This window comes from Pezoporus wallicus, unplaced genomic scaffold (assembly GCF_028554395.1).
Source record: "Pezoporus wallicus isolate ANWC-B61680 ecotype Strahan unplaced genomic scaffold, APGP_CSIRO_Pwel_v1 contig_8492, whole genome shotgun sequence".
Taxonomy (NCBI): Eukaryota; Metazoa; Chordata; class Aves; order Psittaciformes; family Psittacidae; genus Pezoporus; species Pezoporus wallicus.
In genome coordinates, this window is record NW_026642003.1 from 17,969 (window position 1) to 41,674 (window position 23,706).

The 23,706-nt window shown below is 38.0% G+C and overlaps 1 protein-coding gene across 3 annotated transcripts in view; it reads right to left on the reverse strand.

Moving 5' to 3' along the window:
• Positions 1 to 2,643: 2,643 nt before the first annotated feature.
• The window catches only part of LOC130608540 (catenin alpha-3-like), a 40,016-nt gene continuing 18,953 nt past the window's right edge, over positions 2,644 to 23,706 (reverse strand). For all 3 annotated transcript variants that reach the window (XM_057426526.1, XM_057426525.1, XM_057426527.1), the window contains 3 exons: positions 22,589 to 22,781; positions 13,630 to 13,796; positions 2,644 to 2,833 (listed from right to left, as the gene is read on the reverse strand). In XM_057426526.1, the coding sequence (XP_057282509.1) occupies positions 2,681 to 2,833; positions 13,630 to 13,796; positions 22,589 to 22,781 (513 nt within the window). In that variant the 3' untranslated portion in view covers positions 2,644 to 2,680. The remainder of the gene's footprint in view (positions 2,834 to 13,629; positions 13,797 to 22,588; positions 22,782 to 23,706) is intronic.

The window sequence follows — 23,706 nt, forward strand, 5'->3', positions numbered from 1 at the left end:
GGGCAGAGACACCTTGCACTGAACCACGCTGTCCAAGACTCCATCCAACCTGGCCCTGAACACTGCCAGGGATGGAGCATTCACAACTTCCTTGGGCAACCCACTCCAGTGCCTCACCACCCTCACAGTAAAGAACTTCTTCCTTGTATCTAACCTGAACTCCCCGTTAAGTTTGAACCCATTACCCCTTGTGCTATCACTACAGTCCCTAATGAAGAGTCCCTCCTCAGCATCCTTATAGCCCTCCTTCTTCACAACATTTGGAAGTCTCCAACTCCAAAAACTTCCCATCTTCCTCCTTTGTACCAAAGAATTTAGCCACCCTGACAAGTTCCATGCCAGCTTATACATGCACTCAGATTATTTGCAAAATTAGAATCTGAAAGCTCTTTGGGGTTTGACCAAAATATGCTAACAGCTTTGGGGATTTTGTATAAAGAAAGCCAAACCTAAATTCTTGACCTTGCTGCACATTCTAAAGAGACATTTCTGGTGGCAATCTCCTGGCTATCTAAAAACTCAAGACCCTTCTGCCCCATTCTGAAAACTGCCAGTTAAAAATTACTTAATGTGAACCATCATCCCAAACATGCTTGTCCCTTGTATACTTCTACCACTTACAGAAGTTTGGTCCATATTTATAAATCAGACTCATGTGGGCCATTTTAAACTTCCTTTAAAAAGCCCAGTTTTAATTTCCCATCTGCCCTGTAAACTTCATCACTGAATAATCACATTGCTATATTGCACTTTATATCTCTTGTCTAAAAAATAAGGACAGAAGCAGATACCCGTATTTCATTCAAAAGCAGTATTTATTACTGTGACTACACAAAACACTTTACCATGAATGGATTCACATTCACATTGTATACAATTGTCTGTCTCCAAATACATGGGTACGACTCAACATTTTGCCAGTGGGGCTATGAATACACCCTCAGTCTATTAAGAGATCATATAAGTCGTTATCAATTAAATGCGCACACTCCACAAACTCATATACAAATGTCACAGCCTCAAGACAGCTTCAATCTCAAACCAGGTCTGTGATTTTTACACAGTAAACCAAATCTTAACCTTTTCACAGAAAAGTCACTTTCTTTTCAAAGGACAACACAATTTAAAGCATATTTTATAATAAATAGATATGGCAGCTTTTCAAATCCACCACTGCAGATTCTCCAGCAAGCTCTATTGAGATGAAAGTCTCAGTATCAAAACCAGCTAAAATACTACTGAAGAAAAGCAGGAAGTGATATTACACTTAACACACCTTTAGTGCCTCCAAATGCAAAAGCTTCTGCCAACACAGTTAAACAGCAGAAACAGCATGAGGAGCTATATGCATGCCTGACATTAAATAAAGATGTTCAGATTCTCCAAATGGCTTGAAAGTGCAAAGTATTGAAATGGGAAGAGTAGACAAGACATGACAACAGGAAAAAAGATGCCCTGCTCAAGGTGAAATGAAGTATGTTATTGAAGCATACTCAGAGTATGCTAGAAAACCAGATATATATCCCTTTAAATAACATGGAATTTTGCAGAGTCCTGAGTGGGAATTCAGATTACAGAAAACTAGCCCAAATAAAGTGCAATGATGGCCTAAGAAGTAATTATAGAATTTACACTTCCCTGGTTTAGAAACATTCTCCAAGCCCTTTCAGATGTGACATTATTATGTTTGACACAATTATGCGACCAGATAACATAAACACACATTAGTTGCCTGATAAAACATTGTCTTTTGGTTGCTGGCAACCCCATGTCAAAGGGCACAAAGAACTATGCTTAGAGCTGCCAGAGTTAACATCTCCCACCACAATGAAACTCACCCAAGCCAATTGTTTCCTGACCAGCCTATCTCAAAATATTCATGTGTTCAGATACCATCTGTCCCTGAGCCCTTTCCTAGGTTTTAACTATCTAATCAATTACCTGATAAAAACAACTGTGAGCTGCTTCCAAGCAAAAGACATGTTTGACAACACTGACACCAAGTGACAGAATTCAGAAAAATAAAAACCAAAAAAACTCCCACATAGAAATGTTCAGAGTATTTCATCAATTCTGTGAAAGAGGCAAGGTGTCTTTTTACCAAGAACACAAAGTGAAGACCTATTATGAAAGATGACTTTTTCACAGAAGCCACACATAAGTCACAGAAAATATGTCCAACATTAAAAATCTGTTAATTCTATTTCATCTTGACCTTGCAAGCACAAGCCAAAGACCACATACACTTGAGTTTATGTAATCTAGCCTCAAATTCATTTCTAAAGAAGAAAAAAATCAGTGGTTTGCATACATGGTTAATATCTGATTCTATTAACTTGTATGGACTTAGTTCATTTTTCAAGTAAAAAAAAATCCGAAGAGTACTCTTATGCCCTTTAATTGAAAAAAAAAACAAAAACAAACCCAAAAACCAACCAAACAAAAAAAATCCCACCAAAACATGTTAATTCAAAGCTTAATAGTCTGCCAAGTCTCAGTTGCTTTACCTCTCTGCTGACAAATAAAAAAAATGCAGTTCAACATTATATGCATTAAGTAGAACTGTCACCCCTCCTACTAGCTTACCTGCTGACATTACAAGAACCATAAACCCTACTGACAGAACAGTCACTCTAAAAACACATCGGTTTTCCCACCCACCATGTTTATGCACAGTATTTTATGTCTTTCTACCAAGCTTCCATGTTCTTACCTGCTGACGCTTGTGTGCCAAATAATCAAGATTTTCCAGGTCTTTTTGAAACTTCTGGTAGATTTTCTGTAGATCAGATCTACTGGATACATTTCTTAAAGATTCAAATGTTCTTTGAAACTGTGATGGTAAAAAATAAAATAAAATAAGTAATTCACACAGTTGCTGTATTTTCTGCTCCATTAGGACTTCATTCTACTAAATACTCATGTTACGGAGCTGTGTCACCTCTTGGGTATACTACCTTCCGGACATTCTCACAATTCTGTTTTGAAATCAATCCCAAAATTTAAAGCATACTACAAATGCCCTGTTTAATTAAATTAAATCCTCTAATTTGATAGCTTAGACTTGCATAAGACAAAATACTAGCAATCAACACAATCTCTAAAGGTTAGTTCTTTTTCTCTGCCATGTTACAGAAAAAAAAACCAAAAAACTAATAAAAGCACATGCAACTTTATAAAGGCCATGAACTCCTCATTCTATCATGCACAACAGTAGATCTTACATATAACAGGGTACTCCTTGTCAAGTTAATTTGCTTTAGAGTAATTTGCCAGATACTGACCTTGGGCAATGTGCTCACATTCTGTATGAAAGCTGTGACCTTAATTATATTCCATTACAGATCTTACTTCCAAATTTAAAATTTCTTTTATGCATACACTATTATTAAAAATAGTACTGGTATTTTTCAAAGAGATGAACACTACTAACCCAGCTTTAGAGATCTGTAACAGAAAGGCTAAGATTTGTGCGAAAGGAGAATGGGAGTTACAGGTCCTTTGCCACCTTCAGGAAATCATGAACCTTCTCCTCTGACTTTCTCTGTTTTCCCATCTATAAATATTCTTCTTCACCTCATAAGCATGTTGACAGCTGCAAAGCTGTAAGTAGTTCAGAATTGCTATCACAGTGATTACCACCAGAAGCAAGTCTATAAATGCTTATTTACAGTGATAGAATCTTGAAGAACTACATGTCTTCTGAATCCATCCAAAATACTGCCTTAGCTTACTACAGTTACAGGCCCTGTAGATGACGTACCTATTGTAAAAGCTTGCATATGGTACTGATGTCTAGGCAATGAGGCAAAGGACCAAAAGAAATGGACCGCTTTCCAGTCAGTTCTGAAAACCAAGTACTTCACTAGTAACTACAGTTCACATTTCTTTAATCCCACTGAACTGAGAAAATGAACCATAGAAGATTTAAAAAAAAAAAAAAGAAAAAAGAAACAAAAAATACTTCACTCATCTTCAGTTCTTTTACAAAGCTGACAAAATATTTTGACCACTGCTCCACAGTGTGATGTGCTCTGCGGGCATTTGACTGGATTGAGATCAAGCCCAAGCTGTACACAGTGTTGAACAGTCACTACGTAATTCCTCTTCAATGATAACAGAGAGATACATCCTGGATCTTCAGGCAAGTTAGCACTTCTTGTTCGCCATGTTGCAGCCTTTATTTCAGTCTCACTGCTCTCATAACCAAGAAGGAAGTTAAGGCAGTGTTTATATCTTCTTGTAATTTACCTTACTACACCTCATTCAGCACCACAAGAGGTTAGCCAGAGACTCTCTAGTTGCATTTAAAATGTGTGCTATCAGAAATTAAAAGAAAACTTTCTCACCCCATTCACTTCATGGAATTTTGTAACAACATGGGTGACAACATAAATGATAAAACAAAAATGCAAGACTGTTCTTTTCTGTTTGACTTCATTATCTTTCATTTTTCATAGAACCTGTTGTTTTCATGTTTTCTCTGCTCCAGAGGTGCTCTTAAAGCCCTGATTCAGAATGTTTGTTTTCACTGGTTCCCACTCCAGAATAGCCCTCCTAGGCGGAAGCAAATTATTTACAACATCTGCAAACATGACCCAAGTACAGTTTAAGCTGACCAAAAGCTATCCATAGTGCTCTCTATATATGTGTGGAAGAAACAGCTTACAATATATCTGTACAAGTTCATCATATATCTTCAGCTCCAAATCATGCCTTGTATCTGCAGAAATTACCCCAAAGCTGCTGCCCCCTGTAATGGGGTTGAGTAATACAAGGAAAAGGTCTCTAATGATTCCCAAACTCACTAAGTGGACATAAGGTAGCCTCTTCTTTGAGCTTGCTTTTTTGTTTTTTAATCATCAACATGTTAGACTACAGTACAGCTGTAGAAGCAGCAGTATCATCCAGCTAAGGATGTACTTAATACCACTTAATACCATAGCTTCAACTCTTCCTTTGGCAGGAAGTCTACTAGAAAGCTCACCCACTTCCTTATGTTCTGAAGCAACTTAAACTTTAATAATGCATTTAGCGCTATGAAAAGAGATACAAGAACCAGCATGTGAAGATGAGTAAATACAAACCAAATGTGTAATTCTAAGGATAATATACTTCAATAAAATAGACAAGTAATAGTCAGGACATCCACTTGGAAGAAATCTGTCTTTAGATGCAAGGAATATCTTTTTTTTTTTTTCCTCCCCAAAAGTAAATAAACAAGCAATTTTAAGAAAACATACACATGCTCTTTTCACTGCCATCAATATGAAATCAGACAAGTATGCCTTGGACATACAAAATTTTTCAGAACACATGTTAAACTTAAGATCACATCTGGACCTTTGTGTGCCATTCTGCTATCAGGTTGAACCACCATTCTGGGGTGAATAGCAAGACTGACACAAGGACATTAAGGTGCATTCATGAAAATTACAACATTCCTTTCAAAATTAAAAAAAAAAAAAGGTAAAAAAAAAATAAAAATCAACAACTGTAAAACTAGAGCCAAGCACCTTGACACTACAACACACAAGGTGGATAGCACACCAGATACTATGTTCTGAACATGCACTGTCAAGACATTGGTGAACGAAGGTTGGATGCTTATCCGACTGGAAGCCAATACACAATGGATGTCAAACTAAGTGGAGTAACTCTCGCGGTCCTATTTCAGCTATCTTGGAGCAACAAATACCATCAAAACTCTGAAAAGGATGAACATCCCAGATATGGATGGATGAGTGTTATTAATACAGCCACTTCATAAACATGATGCCCCTGATTAGTATGGGAACCTCCTCTCAGATAATGATCTAATCTAATTAGTAAGTGTCCTGGGTTCAGCTGTAGGAGTCATTTTTCTCCTTCTTAGTAGATGGTGCAGTGCTGTATTTTTGACTTTAGTCTGGGAACAGTGCTGATAACACACTAATGTTTTCAGCTGTTGCTAGGTAATGTTTATTTCAATCAAGGACTTTTCAGTCTCTCATGCTCTGCCAGTGAGGAGGGGCATGGGAAGCTGGGAGGAAGCAGAGACAGGACACCTGACCCAAACTAGCCAAAGGGGTATTCCATACCACAGCATGTCATGCCCAGTAAATAAAGCAGGGGAAGTTATCCAGAAGGCCCAGATCGCTGCTTGGGTCAGGCTGGGTATCGGTGGGTGGTGAGCAATTGTATTTTCTCCCCTTGTTATTTCCCTTACTATTATTATTATTGGTGCTAACCCAACTTTAGCAATTTTTTCCTTAACTCTCTTTCTTAATTCATAAGAAGAAAAGTTTTTATCCTCCCTTCTCAGTCTGTCCACCCACCCCTATATGCACAGTTTTCACTCTCTCCCAGGCACGGGTTTTGGAATGGCAACCTATTCCCTCTTGGTGCTTTCTCTCTGTCCTTTTTTTATTTTTTTAACTTTTTTTTTTTACCTTTTTTTTAATCTTTATTCTTCTCTAGAGTGTAGCAGATGGGGGTGATTTTCCTTCACTATTGCAACCCATGACCCTTAAAAAGGCAGTGGCTGAGCAGTAGAAAGGAAGGCTGCATATCCCTGCCACTACTAAGGGCAAAGATCTGCTCCTACTATACTCTGAATTATGCAGACACTCTGGAACAAATGGTAATGATCCTCTCAAATCTACCAAGCATACTTTGCTTATGGAGACCCTTGCAGAATACTCAGTAGGACAGGAAACAGTGAAAGACAAGGTGCCTGCAACAAAAACTAAGAAGTAGAATTCCCAAAGGAGCTGACCCATACCTAAGTCTTAGATGTGACAGCAAAGAACAGTTTTCAGTGCATGTAAAGACACTGAAGAGTATTGCTGATATATCTGCTGAGAGGTACTGAACTAGAAATAAGACTGAAAGTAAGGCTCTACATTGCAAAGAAGCAAAGATTGGATTTGTTTCCAAACCTTTTCATTTGAGTGTGTTTTTAACCCAGCAATTGTGTTTTTCTCTTGGAAATACAGCCACTATATTCCATTGGTTTTCTTGTGCTCTAGTAAAATAGGTTTGGGAGCCTTCATGCTTCACCACTTCAATTCTGGAACTGTAGTACCTGAAGCTGGCTAGTTAGGGTCCCTTCAAAGTCATGTTTCCAATAGGCAAGAAAAGGATAATGCTCTTTTTTTCAGTGATTCCCATGTTAAGACCAAAACCAGGTATTATATAAACAGAAGTGCAGTTGCTGGGGAGTCTGTTCCTTTGGAATGGTTTGTTAGAAACATTAAAAATATGACTGTTTCAAGAGAAGCCCTCGGGGCTGGTAAAGCTATTGAGTCATTAGGGAGTTACAAAGCAGCAGTCAAGAGGCCACAGTATACCAAGAACAGAAGTGGATCCAGGTTTCTCTTGCACTCAAAATTATATTAGCTTTGAAAAGCCCAAAAATAATTCTTTGGAAGCTGCTTTTTCTCTGTCATTTATGGCACATTACAGACTGCCACAGAATTTGCAAAGTTCAATAATAAACACTGTAGCCCTGAATACAAACAACTGTGTTCCACGTACCACATACTGACCTCATATTAGTAGCAAGAATCCTTTTCTGCTGGTTGATGAGAAAATAAGTATGAGCATGAACCAAAGGAGATGCCAAACCCTCTCCCTAAGACTCCTGTCATCTTCTTCATACTCCTTATTTCGGAGATCTCTCTCCATGGGAACAATCCATGCCCACCAAAAGAAAGGTGGGAAGAAAGTAGAACTTAATCTGGCTACTGCCATAAAAGACAATAAAAAAGTTTCTATAAATACATTCAAAACAAAAAAAGGACTAAAGAGAATGTACATCCTTTATTGGATGTGGCAGGAAACATAGTGACAAAGGATGGGGAAAAGGCTGAGGTACTTATTGCGCTCTTTGCCTCAGTTTTTAATAGCAAGACCAGTTGTTTTGGGGTACCCAGCCCCCCATAATCCAAGGGGTTAGTGACCCACTACACCACTTAAACACACACAAGTCTATGAGGCTGAATAGGAACCACATAAAGGTACTGTAGAAGCTAGCAAAAGTGCTCACTGAGGCACTTTCAATCAACCATTTCTCATCAATCCTAGCTAACTGGGGAGGTCTCAGTTGACTGGAAGTTAGCTAGTGTGATGCCCTTCTACAAGAAGGGCCAGAAGGAGGATCCAGGGAACTACATGCCTGTCAATCTGACCTCAGTGCCAGGAAAGGTTATGGAGAATATCATCTTGAGTGCCATCATGTGACATGTACAGGACAACCAGGTGATGAGACTCAGTCAGCATGGGTTTACGAAAGGCAGGTCCTGCTTGACCAACCTGATTTTCCATGATATGATCCACTTAGTGGATGAGGGAAAGGCGGTAGATATTGTCTGCCTAGACTTTATTTAAGCCTTTGACACTCTTTTCCACAGCATTCTCCTGGGAAAACTGGCTGCTCATGGCCCAAATGGTATACCCTTTGCTGGGTTAAAAACTGGCTGGACAGCCAGGCCCAAAGAGTGGTGGCAAATGGAATTAACTCCAGCTGGTGGCTGGGCACAAGTGGTGTTCCCCATGGCTCAGTGCTGGGGCCAGTTCTGTTTAATATCCTTATCAATGGTCTGGACAAGAGAATCAAGTGCACCCTCAGTAAGTTTGCAGATGATAAGTTGGGCAGGAGCGTCGATCTGCTTAAAGGTAGGAAGACTCTCCAGAGGAATCTGCACAGGCTGGATCAATGGGCTGTGGCCAGTGGTATGAGGTCCAACAAGGCTCTGTGCCAGGTCCTACGCTTAGGTCACAACCCAAATCAAGACTAAAGGCTGCCCAGCAGAAAAAGACCTGGTGGTATTGGTCAACATCCAGCTGAATATGAGCCAGCAGTGTATCCAGGTGGCCAAGAAGGCCAACAGCATCCTGGCTTGAACAAAAAACTGTCAGACTACAGAGGTGATTGTCCCCCTGTAGCTGACACTGACGAGGCCGCACCTAGAACACTGTTCAGTTTTAGGCCCATTGCTGCAAGAAAAACAGAGGTGCTGGAGCATGTCAAAGGAAGGATAATGAAGCTGGTGAAAGTTCTAGAGCACTAGTCCTGTCAGCAGCAGCTGAGGGAACTGGGGTTGTTCAGCCTGGATAAAAGGAGGTTCAGGGGAGACATTATTGCTCTCTATAACTACCTGAAAGGAGGTTGTAGTGAGATGAGTGTCAATCTCTTCTCTTCTCCCAAGTAACAAACAATAGGATAAGCAGAAATGGCCTCAAGTTCCACTAGGAAAGGTTTAGATGGGGCGTTAGAAAAATTTCTTTACCAAAAGGGTGATCAGTGGAACAAGCTGCCCAGAGAAGTGGTAGTCACTATTGCTGGAGGTATTTAAAAGATATGTAGATATGGTGCTCTAGGGACATGGTTTGGTGGTGGACTTGGCACTGCTAGGTTTATGGTTGGACTCAACAATCTTAAAGGTCTTTTCCAAATGATTATGTGATTCTGATAATTTTCAGTTTCACAACCTGACCCTGTGACCTCAGGGTAACCTACATTCTTTTTTCCCCCTTTTCATTTTTTTAATGTTTTACTGCATGATACCACACCACAAGAACAGTCAGAAAGTAATGTGAGGAGCAAGTTAAATTCTAGTTTAAACAGTTATGCAAGTCAAACCAAATACCTAAACCTGAAGCACAGGTAAGCCTGAGATGACTTACCTCTCTTTTTTTATGTAACTATACTGTTTTTCTCCTGCTCAAAACATTTTTAATGCTGATGAACACTCTGCAGGGAAGGGAAGAACAGACAGCACTATGCCTACAGGTTCCAAGTTCACAAGTTGCTGCTTATCTGCAGCCCTTCTAATTTTTTTTTTCCTGGAAAGAATTTTAAATAACTGTAAGCAAGCATTTTATAAAGATCACACTGTCTGAGGAATTAATGAAAAATACTGAAGACTTAAACAGTAAATCTACAAGCATGACAAGAAGGGAAAAAAGGCAGATAAAACATGTTGGCTCGGCATGATCTGAAATAGTTTAGAGAAAGACAGACTGCTAATGTGCTTTTGAGTGAAATTCTCAGAATTTGTCACCTTCTTGCTGTTCTCTCCTGATCAATAAATTCCAGCAATTCCATTAGTCTGTTAATTCACTTAATTAAATAATATGGAGCATTACTAACCATAGTGAATGAGGCTGGTAATACAGGTCTGAAACACAGTGCAACAAATGCAATAGCCCTTTGACTACATTTTTCACAACTCGTTTTTTTTAATTAGATACTTCAATCTCTAAAATTAGTATGGAAACTCAGATACAGACAGCTATTTATTTAAACTCTTCCCCATTAAAAAAAAAAAAAAAAATTGTGTTGTTTCAAGAAGGAACACCCTTTTTACCAGTGCGATGTACTTTTTTTCTTAGTCAACTCTAAAATGAACTTGCTGTTTGCACCATACTATCATAAACCAGCCAAATTCTCTTTATCAGTGAAATTTCAGAAAGATCTAACCTAATCTTCACAAAAGTATGGTTTTGGACATTTGGAGCTAAATTCCTGCCAAGTTTATCGAATTCCTCCAAAGAGACTGACCTGTTATTTGTAGTTCAAAACTTGCATTTCAGGGTTTTTGCAACAAAAATGTTTGTATTTTCAGCTTTTTACTCTTTTATATGAAGATTTTATTACACAGAAGTCAAAACCAGTCCAAAGTCTAAGTAAAATATACAGAAAACAACACTCATACACTATATAAACTGGAAGGGGGTAGCTGACATTCCTCTTTTTTCCTAGATATACTTAAAATGGCAGACGTGACAGGTAACACTAGACAAGACTTTATAGGACAGCTAAGTCATATTGTCATTGTTTCCTTTCTATTTTTATTCAGAGATTACAGATGAAATTAAAGTTTAATGATCCAGACTACATTCTATCAGTACATATACTGTTTCAAATGTTTTGAATGTCAGTGCTGGAATTAACCAGCTTTACTGAATGAGCAAGACTAAAAACCTTCATCAGTCTCTGATAAATGGGTTTGAAAAATATATAAATAGATCATTCTCCATTAAATATTTCCATATCGATTGAGAACTGACTAGTACTCTACAGAGTTCTTTGATGATGCTGGACAACTTTGTTTCATTTCATACATAAAACCAGAAAAAAAAAAAATCCTTGGTTAGAATTTTCATTTCATTTATTCTACTATTACTTTTTTTTTCCATTTTAAAAATTAATTTTGTCTCAGTTCTTTAAATTTCTCCACTTTATTTTATGAGAATTATAGAGATTAGAGTTATGGAAATAAAGGGCAATGAAATTTCCCATCTCTTAAATGATTCATAAAGCTGTAACATCCATGTCTGTGAAGAGAATAGGCTAGATGTATTAAACTTTTAGAACAAGAAAAACTGCTCATGACTTTTAAAAAGAGTTGATCTTAAGTCATATGATCATGCAAACATTAAGACTATTAAAGCTGATACAGCAAACACAAGGTCTATTTTCTACGCTGCATCCACTGTATGAATACAGTCTTTTTGTCAGAGCAATTCCACACTGAAGAAAACCGAATTCCTAAGGGAGTTCTAAAGTATTATTAAAGGTAAGGACTCCAAAAAGAGCAAAATTGAGACTCATTAAAATACTTAATTGCATTTAAATCTGGCTCAGTTAGGCATGAGCAAATGTTGTTATAAATTGAAGGATGTTCAGGAGCATATGTTCGAAGTATTCTAAGTTGATTTCCTGATTAGATATCAATATAAAAAGATACCTATACCACTGATAGCCAGGGCAGAGACTAAATAAATACGGGAAGTGTACCACCTTTCTCTAGGTACTAGGGTGAGCTTTTTACATAGACATTTTGGAGAGTGTTATGCCTCACTAATTTATTCTAAGAGTTAATTAAAGAATTCAGTTGTCATTCAGAGAACTAAATTAAAGTATGAAGAAGAACAAGAAAACTTAATTGCACTCTTTGCAGTGTTGGAGTTTTTCCTGAATATGCTTTTCATTTTGATTTTCAAATGGAAAACATGAAGTGAATTATACAGTTGTTTAGAAACACTGAAACTCTAGGAAGGAAAACTACGCATTTTATGTCTCTCATGTAAAACATACTGAAAACCTTTTAGAAGGATGCATCCAGGAATATGCAAAAATGTAATAGGCTACCAATGAGAAAGATTATAATTTAAGAAATTTTCCACAAACGGTTCAAAAGCAGTTCACTCCTCTTACAGCTGACAAATTTCATACATATGTAACAACACAGAAGTTTCTGCAAGTCAGAGCTCATTTAGCTTGTACTGCATCTCCAACAACTGCCAACATTTGATGTTTCAAACACAGCACTGAGACCCACACAACATTGTTTTATTATAAAATGCTGTTACTACTGTGAGTGGGAGCTAGATTTTCATTCCTCTGTCCTTACCAAACTGAACTTGCTTCAAAAGGGTCTGCTTTAAGTGAGCAGGTTCTCTTGTGGCATGAGGCATTATTAGAGGTGGCACTGATTATTCACCTCTACCCTGAAACATTAAATCAGTCAATGGAACTTACAATTTTTATCAGTCTGTCACACATTACTGAAGATGCTAGGAGGAATAAAAAAAAAAAAAAGACAACAAAACAAAAATAAAACAATTTCTTGCTCTTCCCAGCAAAGACACAGACTGAATGGAGTAAGGAGCCAGCGAAGAAATGTCAACAAACACATTTCTGTGGTCAGACACATGATCACATAATGCTTGAAAGATTAAAATCACACTGTTCAAAAAAGGAAGGAAGCTTGCTCACACGGGACACTATGGCTGACATTACAGGACCTTGAATTTATGTAGACAGGAAAGTATGTTGATGTTGAAGAAAAGAAGTGTGGACATTTTGCCTAATTCAGCAATAGTGACAAAATCACTGGTTAGCTTTATATGAGAAAAGAAGAATGAAGCAATCCCTTCTGTATAAGGAGAGCCAGGTGGAAAAAAAAAGGTGATGCAAAACACAACACTTACAATATGCTTCCAAAATACATTATTCCTTTGAGTAAAAAAAGTAGGTGGCTTTTAGAGAATATTTTCTACTGCACATTTTTTAAACCTCTGCCAGCATTAGGGCTTTCTAGTCTTCCATCTGCAGTGTACAAATATACAGCTGGAGTTGGGGGGTTGCTACAGGCCTTTCTCACACATCTTCCCCCTCTCCTTCTAGTTGATGTCTCCCACAAAATTAATTGAATACAGAGATAGATCCTTACCTACCCAGTTCTTTCGCTTGTAAATATCCACATAAAATTCCACCTTCAAGATTCTCTACAAATAAATTATTCCCTACTACTGTCACGAACATCAAGAAGGCTTCATGCATGAAAAGCTATGTAGCAACACAAGCAATAAAATAGGAAATAACAAATCAAAGGAATTTAAAATATAACTATATGGATAACCATCAGTTTCCCCAGATCAAATATGCTCAGTTAGAAGACTTCTTTTTTTTTTTTTTTTGGTATGTTCTACACTATACTTCTACCAATTGCCAAAGTGTTATGTGCATGAGATCCTCAACCCCCAGGCACAAAATAAAAGAATTTTCAATGCAGAAAGAACAATGAACAGGCACTTCTCTGGCTAAAGGGAGCCCAGGTTAAGTAAAATTCTACTCACCACAGTTAAATGTTCCAGTAAGTATGCCACATCAACCATGTCCGCCAGAACTAGAAGCCTTGTGACAGCTGTAAGCAGACATCGTGCTGCTTGGACAACAGCTTGCCTCTTAGGCAGATAGCAGGGATCACTGGTAAATGCCTCTGCTGATACCTTTAAGGCTTGACCTGCAAAGTGAAGACATAAATTCCCTTAGACTATATCACAACAGCGAGGTTGCCTTGCCTTGACATGAAGGTCAATTATTACAGATCATGCAGAATGTTCCACATTTTGAATTATGTCCCCTTCCTGATCTTCTGAATCATTTAATTTTGAAATAATTCCTTTGGCAATCACACTGTTTCTCTTCACTGTACACAATGACGCCAGGAATGCTTTGTTAAACTTTTCCAGTCACTGCTTTTTTATATTACTATGTACTTTGCTGATCTTGCTATTAAATAATTCCTGGTTACAGAAGGGAATCAAATTTTCTTATTATAAGTTAATGGAATGAAAAATCTCAGACACTTGAACATAGGACTGACATAAAATACGTGAAATCTATGCAGTGGAGCTTTTAACAGTGCCAGTAGACAACAATATATTGCTCTGAAACATGAAGATTTGCAAATGAAATTTAACAGCGAGAACAATGACAAACACCCAAGTTTCCTTTCAGCAGTACAACACCTACACTGAGAAAAAAGAAAATGCCATCACACATTTCTAAAAGCATTTTGAAGTCTATTACCATCTGAAGAGCTTTGCTAGTGATGGCACAACCTGGAGAGAAATCACTCTATGCAGAACAGCACTGGAAAAGTCTCGTTTTCAGCACAGATTAAAAAAAAAAAATGACCCATTAAACTCTCTATAACAGCTTGGAAACCAAAGATAGGTTGATCAAAAGTCACAAAAATTAATAGTTTCAGCTTGCTAAAATTAGGAAACATCATCGTATGTACTTTGTACAAAGCATGTACTAATCAGGAACTACTGCAAATTTATAGATACACATACAAAAATAAGGGATTTCCTGTAATTACATAGTTACAGACTTTCATGTGCTCCCTCATTAGGAATTGAATGAGAACTATTCAACTGCACCGGTCTGCCTGACTGGTTCTATGTGTGACTTCATTTCTCAAGACAAGTTTTACTGCTCTTAATAGAAACTGCATTTGAGACAAATACTGAGCAAAGGCTACAGAAATAAACCTATTAATTACTTCAAAGTACTTATACGAGCACCTGAGATAATACTGGCCTGATTCTCAGAACACTGGATACTTCCAACATGCTGAAACTCATCTGTTTTCCAATAACACCCATCTTTAATAGTGCTGTTTGGTTCTCTCTTGGATTTGTTGAAATCTTTGTGCAAATCATGTATCTTAAGTACATGCTTAGCAAACTCCATAAATAAATAAAAATCATACCAAACTGAGATCAGGTTCTAGCACCTGCTACATCATAAGCCAGTGAAAATAAAAAATACCAATTTCTTGTGCTCGGGACAGCAAGTTTGAACTTTTCTCTAGTAGTTGGTGAGATAATGCACCACAGCTGAGCATATCACAACAAATACAACTACAGGAAATTAAAAAAAAATCAAATATTAATCAGAATGACCAATGTTTAAGGTTTTTATTTCCCTAGATGCAATGGACAGAAACACCTCTCCAGATGAGTACCCTTTTCAGTGCTAAAAGTTTCAAATCACCAATTTGAGTCCAGTGAGAGAATAAATCCTGCTAACATGCATACGTATCTTTAGATGTAATTCTGAAGGTGACTACTACAAATATTAATAAATTAATAGCAATTTGGGAAGCTTTAGTGTGATTTTAAGATGGTAACTCTGGAATTTCCTTGTGCCTTAATAAGGACATGGGAAATATAATCCATACATACTACCATAAATCTAAAATCCTTGCCCTTTCATTTCTTTCATGAATAGAAGCAATCAGCAGTCAAAGAATCCAAGGGAAAAAAAAAGAAAAAAAATACCAAACCACTGAAATGAGAAGTTATAAACCTTAGGCAGAAAGACCTAGGAACTTGCAAGATAACAACTTTGCAAAACTGAGCCACAGCTCCAAAGCAGCAACAAAGGCCAGCATTTTCCCATGTGACTGACAACCATCTTGCCAGCATTACTGGGGTAATAAATACATTAACACTTTGCTCAGTCACTCACTCTTAGCTGTCTACTGAATGCATCAGCCAATAACCAACTACTTTTTATTTTTTAAGTTCAGTAGCTCCTGCTAGTAGTCTCTTTGCAAACAATAAAAGGGGTCCAAACAAAACTGGCCGGTAAAGCAGAGCTACAGATTTGAAAGAAACTGGTTGGGAGTGGAAGAAAGTTGAAGTACTCAGTCGTGAGAAGCCAGACAGGAGTGAATGGTGAGCCCAGAGAACTGCATGTGCCTTCCAGAAGTCAACGTTGTTGAAGGCTATTGTGCCTTCCAGAAGACAACAGCCATATAATCCATATGGTGTCCTTCAAGCACCTGAGAAATTTCAAAACTTCAGATAGTCCTAAATCCTGAAAATAGTACCATTTCAATGCTGGTATTTTCTTGGTACTTAGCCACAAACATGATTAAGGGACTAGAGCACCTCTCATATGAGGAAAGGCCAAAAGAGCTGAGGACTGTTCAGGGTGGAAAGAGAAAGCTCAGAGGGATCTTATCTGTATATATAAATACCTGAAGGGAGGCTGCAGAGAAGATGGAGACAGACTGTTCTCAGTGGTACCCAGGACAGGGCAAAGGGCAATGGGCACAAACTGACACACAGGAGGTTCTGGCTGAACACCAGAAAAGTATTTTTTCCACTGTAACTTAGCTGTGGTACAGGCTGACCAGGTAGGCTGTGGAGTCTCCATCCTTGGCAATACTCAAAAGCTGACAAGACATGGTTCTGGGCAGACTGTTGGCCCTGCCCGAGATGGGCGATTGAACCAGATGACCTTCTGAGACCCCTTTCAACCTCAGTGCTTTCGTGACTGAGTGTGTGAGCAAGGACAAGCCAGAAGGATGTGAATATGACTAACTCCTTAAAAATAAGTTGGACATAAGCTGCGATGGCTGGATGAACAACTATAAAATCATGACCCTAAAACAGAGGTATGAATGAGATGCAGGCTGGGCAGACAGGAGCTATGAATACAAGCAGTAGAAAATTACAGCTCCAACAACAACATGATGTTAGAGCTGTCTTAAAATGGAGTACACAGCATGACAGGTTGATGCAGTTTTATCCATTTTATTGTAATTCTCATCAAGTGGATGCTATTCCATAATTACATGTCACAAACATTTAAACATGGAAAATAGTGCCCTTTTAGTGGCACACAAATACAGAAGCAGAAAGATGGGAGAATTCATAGTATTTCAATTATTTTAGACATTCAAATGAGAATTAATTCAAGGTACCAAAGTCAGGATATATCATAACTACATAATTATTGGAAGACAGATACGTCCAAGAATGTCCACTGATTAACATACACAAAAGGAAAAATAAAACCAAAACAAAACAAAAAAAAGAAAGAAAGAAAACCTATGCTCAGGCATGGGGAAAGATAGAAACACAGTTCCCACGTAATTTTTAAAAAAGTTAAGAGGATCCATGCACTATACACAGCACCAAAAATATCCAAAAACTGTCACTGCAATTCCTTTAAAAACAAAGTAAACTGTAATCCTGTTGGTAAATTTGCTGTTGGTAAATAGCTGACAAAAGGCACACACTTCTGCTGGGCTGCTGGCTGATTGCAGGCAACCTGTCTACACAGACACTTGCAGGAACACCAACTGCAGTCAGGGAGCACCACTTAGAGACAGTGTTCAACATCACACTCTGACAACAGCTAAATGTTCTTTATTGGTTTGCACAAGACCATCGGAATTATGCTTTCTTCTTTTATTTCTTTGAATAGATTTTCTTTCTTCTAAATCCCATTTAAGGACCACATTTCCATTTGTTTTTACATCTGGTTTTCTCCTCTCATTTTTTAACAGCAACAGTGTGAAATCCACATGGAATGCAGTGAATTTACGCCATTCTTCTATCCTCCCACAAGGAGGTATAGTTGCCAAGAAAGTCCACTCATCTGAACTGCACCCTTAGAAGCTGGTGGATTTACAGTTCCAGAGAAATACAGTTGTAAAAAGGAGCTAATTGACTAGAGGAAGGAAGGACAGTAAAGAGTCAGTAAAAAGAGAGGATTTTGAATGTCCTAGTCTCAAACTTGACAGAAACAGGGAGGGGGGGTAATCTCAATGGCTTATACTAATAATAGAAAACTTACAAAATTATTTACACTACTATTTGCAAATTCAATTTCCTTAGGCATGAACTAACACATAAGCAGAATCACTACCAGAGAAGGTTGGGAGTCAATGTCACATTAGAACCCAAAACAACCTACCCTTTCCAAAAAACAGGATATTAAGCAATACTAGTAACTGGTATAATCATCTGTTCGCTCCCACAAATACCATCTCCATCTGCTACAGCAAATAAAGGATCCTGCTTCAGCCAGCCAGCTGTAAGTGACACTGTAAGTGTCAGGGCAAAACAGATTGATTCCTTCTGCATGTTCCTAATATTCAACACCATAGTAACTCAGATTCTCACAATAGCTTTCTGTAGATATTAAAGGACATTTTTCTTCTGCCACACAATCTCTTACCCACTGAGATACCACTGTATTCTGTTGCACTGCAATTATTTCAGAACTGCATTCCAGGAAGTTCCACTTCCACATGTCATACAGCTCTTCCTAATGTGTAACCAGAGCCACCACACACCCCCTTCATACCTTACACCCATCTCTTCATTCCCCCTTTCCCACTCAGGAACACCTGATCCAATGATGGTGATGTCAGAAGCTTTTTTACAAGGGATCTATTCTTGGTTTGATTAAAAGGGTGTACAGGACAGGTTATTTTGAACCACTTGACTGTCTAAATTCTGACTCCCAAAATGAAAGTCCCTTTGATGCAGACCACACGCATGTACCTCTTAATGCAGGATGAGAAAACTAAGCTTATTTTTAAGACTTTTTTGGGTGACAAATAAGAATATAGTATAATACAGGAGATCACTATCCCCTTCCTGTAGTAAATATCCTTACAGTATGCTCCCCATCTTGCCAGTGAATGGTAGTTTCTTCTATGCCACCAAAGTCTTGTCTCCCCTGTTTAATGCCAAAAGACATTAAACATGGACATCTGAAATACCTTTCTTTTTTTTTTTTTTCTTATTTCCTGTTAAAGGGTAACTGAAGGCTCAAAATGTAACTCCAACAAGTAACTTGCTTTGAATTCACTGTTATGTGTGATGAAAGGCTTATCTAGGAACATGCTTAGGCCTGATAACAGCTAGACACATGGAACATTGACATGGCAATAGATAGAAACAACTCAGACAACAACTGTTGTGATTCTGACCATATATAGTCAGTAGGCAATGGCAATAAATACCAAACATTTAAGCTATGCTTGTACAATTGTTTGAAACCTATAAGCAACCATACCTTGACATAAAGGCAAAAAATCACTACCCTATGTATAACGCTTAGACTTCAATGCAAATTCCTACGAGAACGTTTCCCTACACAAACTACACTGTTTGTCTTAAAATTGATTAAATATCAGAACTGGGACATCAGTTATAGGCTGATACATAGTGTCAGAAGCATTCATGTTTGAACAATGCTTAGAACCACAGAATCATAGAACAGATAGGTTTGGAAAGGACCTTAAGATCATCTAGTTCCAACCCCCCTGCCATGGGCAGGGAGACCTTGCACTAAACCATGTGACCCAAGACTCCGTCCAACCTGGCCTTGAACACTGCCAGGATGGAGCATTCACAACTTCCCTGGGCCTTGCTTCTTACTTCTTTGTGTAGAAGTCAGTTATTTTATCATTAATTCACAGCACATTATGAGTCAGAAGGCAACTTTTTGAAATCTGGCAGCAAGAATTTTTCAAAATACTTGTATTTGGGTTTATTACACTACTTCAGAATAAAAATGTGAACGTGAGTACCTTTAACAAAGCTTCACCAAACCAGATCAACAGGAAAACATAGCATTTCTAGGTGATGCACACAGTCCACCACTCAGAAGTCTGCCTGATGACTCAGTAGAACTCCAGAAGGTGAATCAAGATGTGGACGGAGATAGGCCATGGAGGTAATGCGGGAAGATGGGGAAGTCCAATGTGTACCTCAAGGGGATTTGATTTTAGGGGAAAACAGCCAATGTTTGTGTGTGTGTGGATGTATGCATATATATATATATATATATATGAGACAAAAGTGACGGTATATTGAAAAATGTGGGATCTGAGCATGGCTTGAATGGTATGGAATAAGGGGGGGATACTGTCCTGGGTTCAGCAGTAGCAGTCATTTTTCTCCTTCTTAGTAGCTGGTGCACTGCTGTGGTTTTGACTTTCAGCCTGGGGGCCAGAGAGCAAAGATTTTGGAATGTCACCAGAGGAGGAGGTGATGTGTGCTGAAGAGGAGAGCAACTGACAACGCAGAGGTAAACCCATCTGCACTGCTCCACTGTGGCAAGATATCGCTGCCTGGGTGCAGAACCTGGTGGTGAAGGCCAATAGGCTTTTGGTATTGCTGCTTTGGAGACAGAGGAAAGTGGCCAGTACTTTATCTCCAGAGCTGAGGTAGGTTTTCCATCCCACCTTCTCATGTCTTCTCCGTGATCCCATAGGTAAAACCACAGGGTGGCCCATGGTGTGTACCTCCTGTATCTTCTGTGTCAGGCAGCAGGAACCCTTTAAGCTTGATATCATCATCATACTGGCTGCAAAGAGAGGCCACTGTTTGCTGAAGGTGTCCCAGGACCACAGAGAAAAATGACTACTACTGCTGAACTCAGAACACCCCTTATTCCATAATCATTTGAGCTTCCTTTCTCAAGAGGAAGCTCAAATTAAAATGTGGAGGCCCTCTGTATTAAAATGATCAGCTCCAAGACTATAAATCTTCAATAAAACTTTGCAGATGTCAAAAGAAGCAGAAACTAGATCTATTCAGGGAACATGCCTGCCACTCATTATAGCAACACCTCCTTCTAGGTGTCACTAACAGAACTCATTTGAGAGACCAAAAGCTCATCTACTGACATTTGTCAAGACTGAACTGTAGTCAGCAAAGCCATAGCCATGTCCCCATTTCTGAAGACATTAGATGAGTCACTAATGCATCAGATGAATTAAATATGACAAATCTTCCATTTATCTTACCTTCACTGTTCACTACATCCTATTTTGCCCCTTTCTTCCCCAAAACATTATTATAAGCAAGATTAGCAGCAGCATGTTGGAAAAAGCCTATCACTCCTCTGAAAGGAATCCCTATTAATGAGCTCCAAAAGTATCAAAGCAGCATTTTCACACTAGCAAATGACATTCAAAAGAAAATAATTTAATACTCATGTTACGGATTCAACTCAACAAGCTGAGTGACACAAGTGAAAATGCAAGAATTGGTGAGAGAGTATTTATTAGTTCCAGATGGTATGCAACTCTGGGAATGATAGTTTGGTTCACATCTGAATGAAAATACAAGCTGTAGCTGCATGTGAAAATTCATAACTTATTTAAGAGCATGTTAATAAACACAGCTGCTAGTCACCACAAAAGTATGCCCACAGAAGATTAAACACTATATGCTATGACATGCATGGCAGGTGATTGCATGCAAGCACAGTTTATGATCCACATCCTTTAAAAGAGCTTGAAGTAAATAACATGAGGCATTTAATAGCAGCAGAATGTGGCTTGAATAACAGGCAATAAAGTTACATATAATGCAGCATATCACAAATCAAAAATGATACACAGCTTCAGAAGACTAAAAATATCTGCAATATTAGCAAACTGCTATTTAGTTTACAGTTGTCCACCAACTTCTTAAAATTAACTTCTGCAGTTTGGCAAATTCTTGGAGGAAGATCAGCTGTGAGCACTAAATTTGTCATTGCATAATGGTAGGTGGTAACACAGACTTAACTTTCTTTTAAAATGTATGAGGTATAGATAGTCTACTTTATATTTTATTTTTTTAGTTATCTCTGGTCTTGGCTGAGAATAAATAAATAACGAAAATGTGAAATATTTTTATATTATCTATGTATAAAAATCAATATGAAACTATGTGTTTTATTCTTGTGTTATCTGCCTGGAATGGATGGGCAAACTTTAAAAGTATTCCACAATTAATGATTTTTTTAAAAGCTTTAGCTGATCAGTGTGACAGATAACAATGACACTTGCTGGTCATAACGCTTTTAATCACAAAGGACCTTAAGGTATCTCAGACACCATACGCATATATCTAAAATGCAGCCACTTCTGGATCCAGAGGAAGCCAATAGCTAGTAATCATTACCCTGAACAACAGCAGAGACTCAGAAACTGCCCCTGCTGCACATCGAAGATAACAAAAAAAAAAAAAAAAAAAAAAAAAAAAAAACCAAACAAAACCCAACCCAACCTGATTAGGTTGCAACTTTAGTAACAGCAGGGTGACATACAGACCCAATTTAAGCGGCTAACACACAGTCCTTCAGGCAGAGGGAAGATTTCTGGTTTTAAATTTTTTACTAAAAGCCCTTAAACCCAGATACAGGTAAATAGGTCTTTTCAAGAGCATTAAAGCATGCATTAACTTAAGCTTGTGCTTAACAGCCACTAAAATTAAGAAGGTCCAACCTGTCTCACTTGGAATGTTCTTCCACAATGGGGTCCAGCTTGCACACTTTACCTCCTTACAAGTAGCATATGAGAACATACAATCAGACTACTCAAAGTTCAGACATTTGCACATCATAATATATTTCTAATGGATATCCTAGCTCATTTTGATAGCAGTGTTACATGGTTAAACTAATTCCTTGTGGTGCCTAAATTAGTTTTCATATACTTACTCTCTTTCTGGACATCAGCAAGTGCTGCATGAAGCTCTTCTTTAAACACAATTGCTTCCTTGGCAATTTTTTCCCCCTTGTCCAACAGATTCCATGTGGCTTCTTCCACAGACGCCAACACGACACGAGCTCTTTTGGAACGGCCCTTTTTCTTACTAGAAGGATTCTGTGGACAGTTCACTAGTGTTGTAACCTACATTTAAAAGAAACAAAGACAATAGAGATGTAAGTTCATTATAAATTCACCTATTATAGTTCTCAGATTTAAAAAAATCAAATATAGTTAAGAGTAAGCAGTGCTGTTCCCCCTGATTTAGAGAGAGACAGGCAAGCTCAGCATACATACTGAGAATGGGCAAAACTCCTGAATTGAATCTGACAGATATACTTTTACTAACATGCCTCATCTTTGTATTCTTTCTGTATGATCAAAGCAAAGTCAATGGAAATCTCACTGTCATTTTAACCCTGATGCAAATTCCTGACACTGCTTATTTTAAAATTTCTTCATGATGAAAAAAAATTACTACTGCTATCAAAGGAAGCTTCAGCCAAGGCAGGAATTACAATCAGTGCTGAATCTTTCCATCTCTCAAGCCATCTCAGAAGTAAATACTCCAAATGAGTACAGACACATTTCAAAATGCTTTCTTCTCTTACAAAGCAGGATTGCCATGGTCAGAACTCAGCACCTCAGAATTCTCAGGGGGCTCTCAACATTATAATTGTACATAATTTTATCCAGAATGTAGGTTTACTGCAGCTTTGTTCAAATTATGTTTTTTAACAATGCACTTCAACACCCATGAAGAACTTATTTTTATATAGCATCCCACTCCACATTCCTCATCATCTGAGCACAGCCCCCACATTCCAACAGAATGTTTCTAACAGACTGGTCTCTAGGGCTTTGCTTGAGCTGTCATGCTAAGGAAAGAATCTTAAAAGATTTAAAAATAATAGTTCTATATAGGTATTTTAAAATATACTTATATATTATACTTTTTAATTATAATAATTTATATTTTTTTAATTATGCTTTTAAAATATACTTTAAAATAGCTGCAGTACAGCTTGGGGTTTGAGCTGCTCTATGGAAGAGTGCTCCATTCACGGGT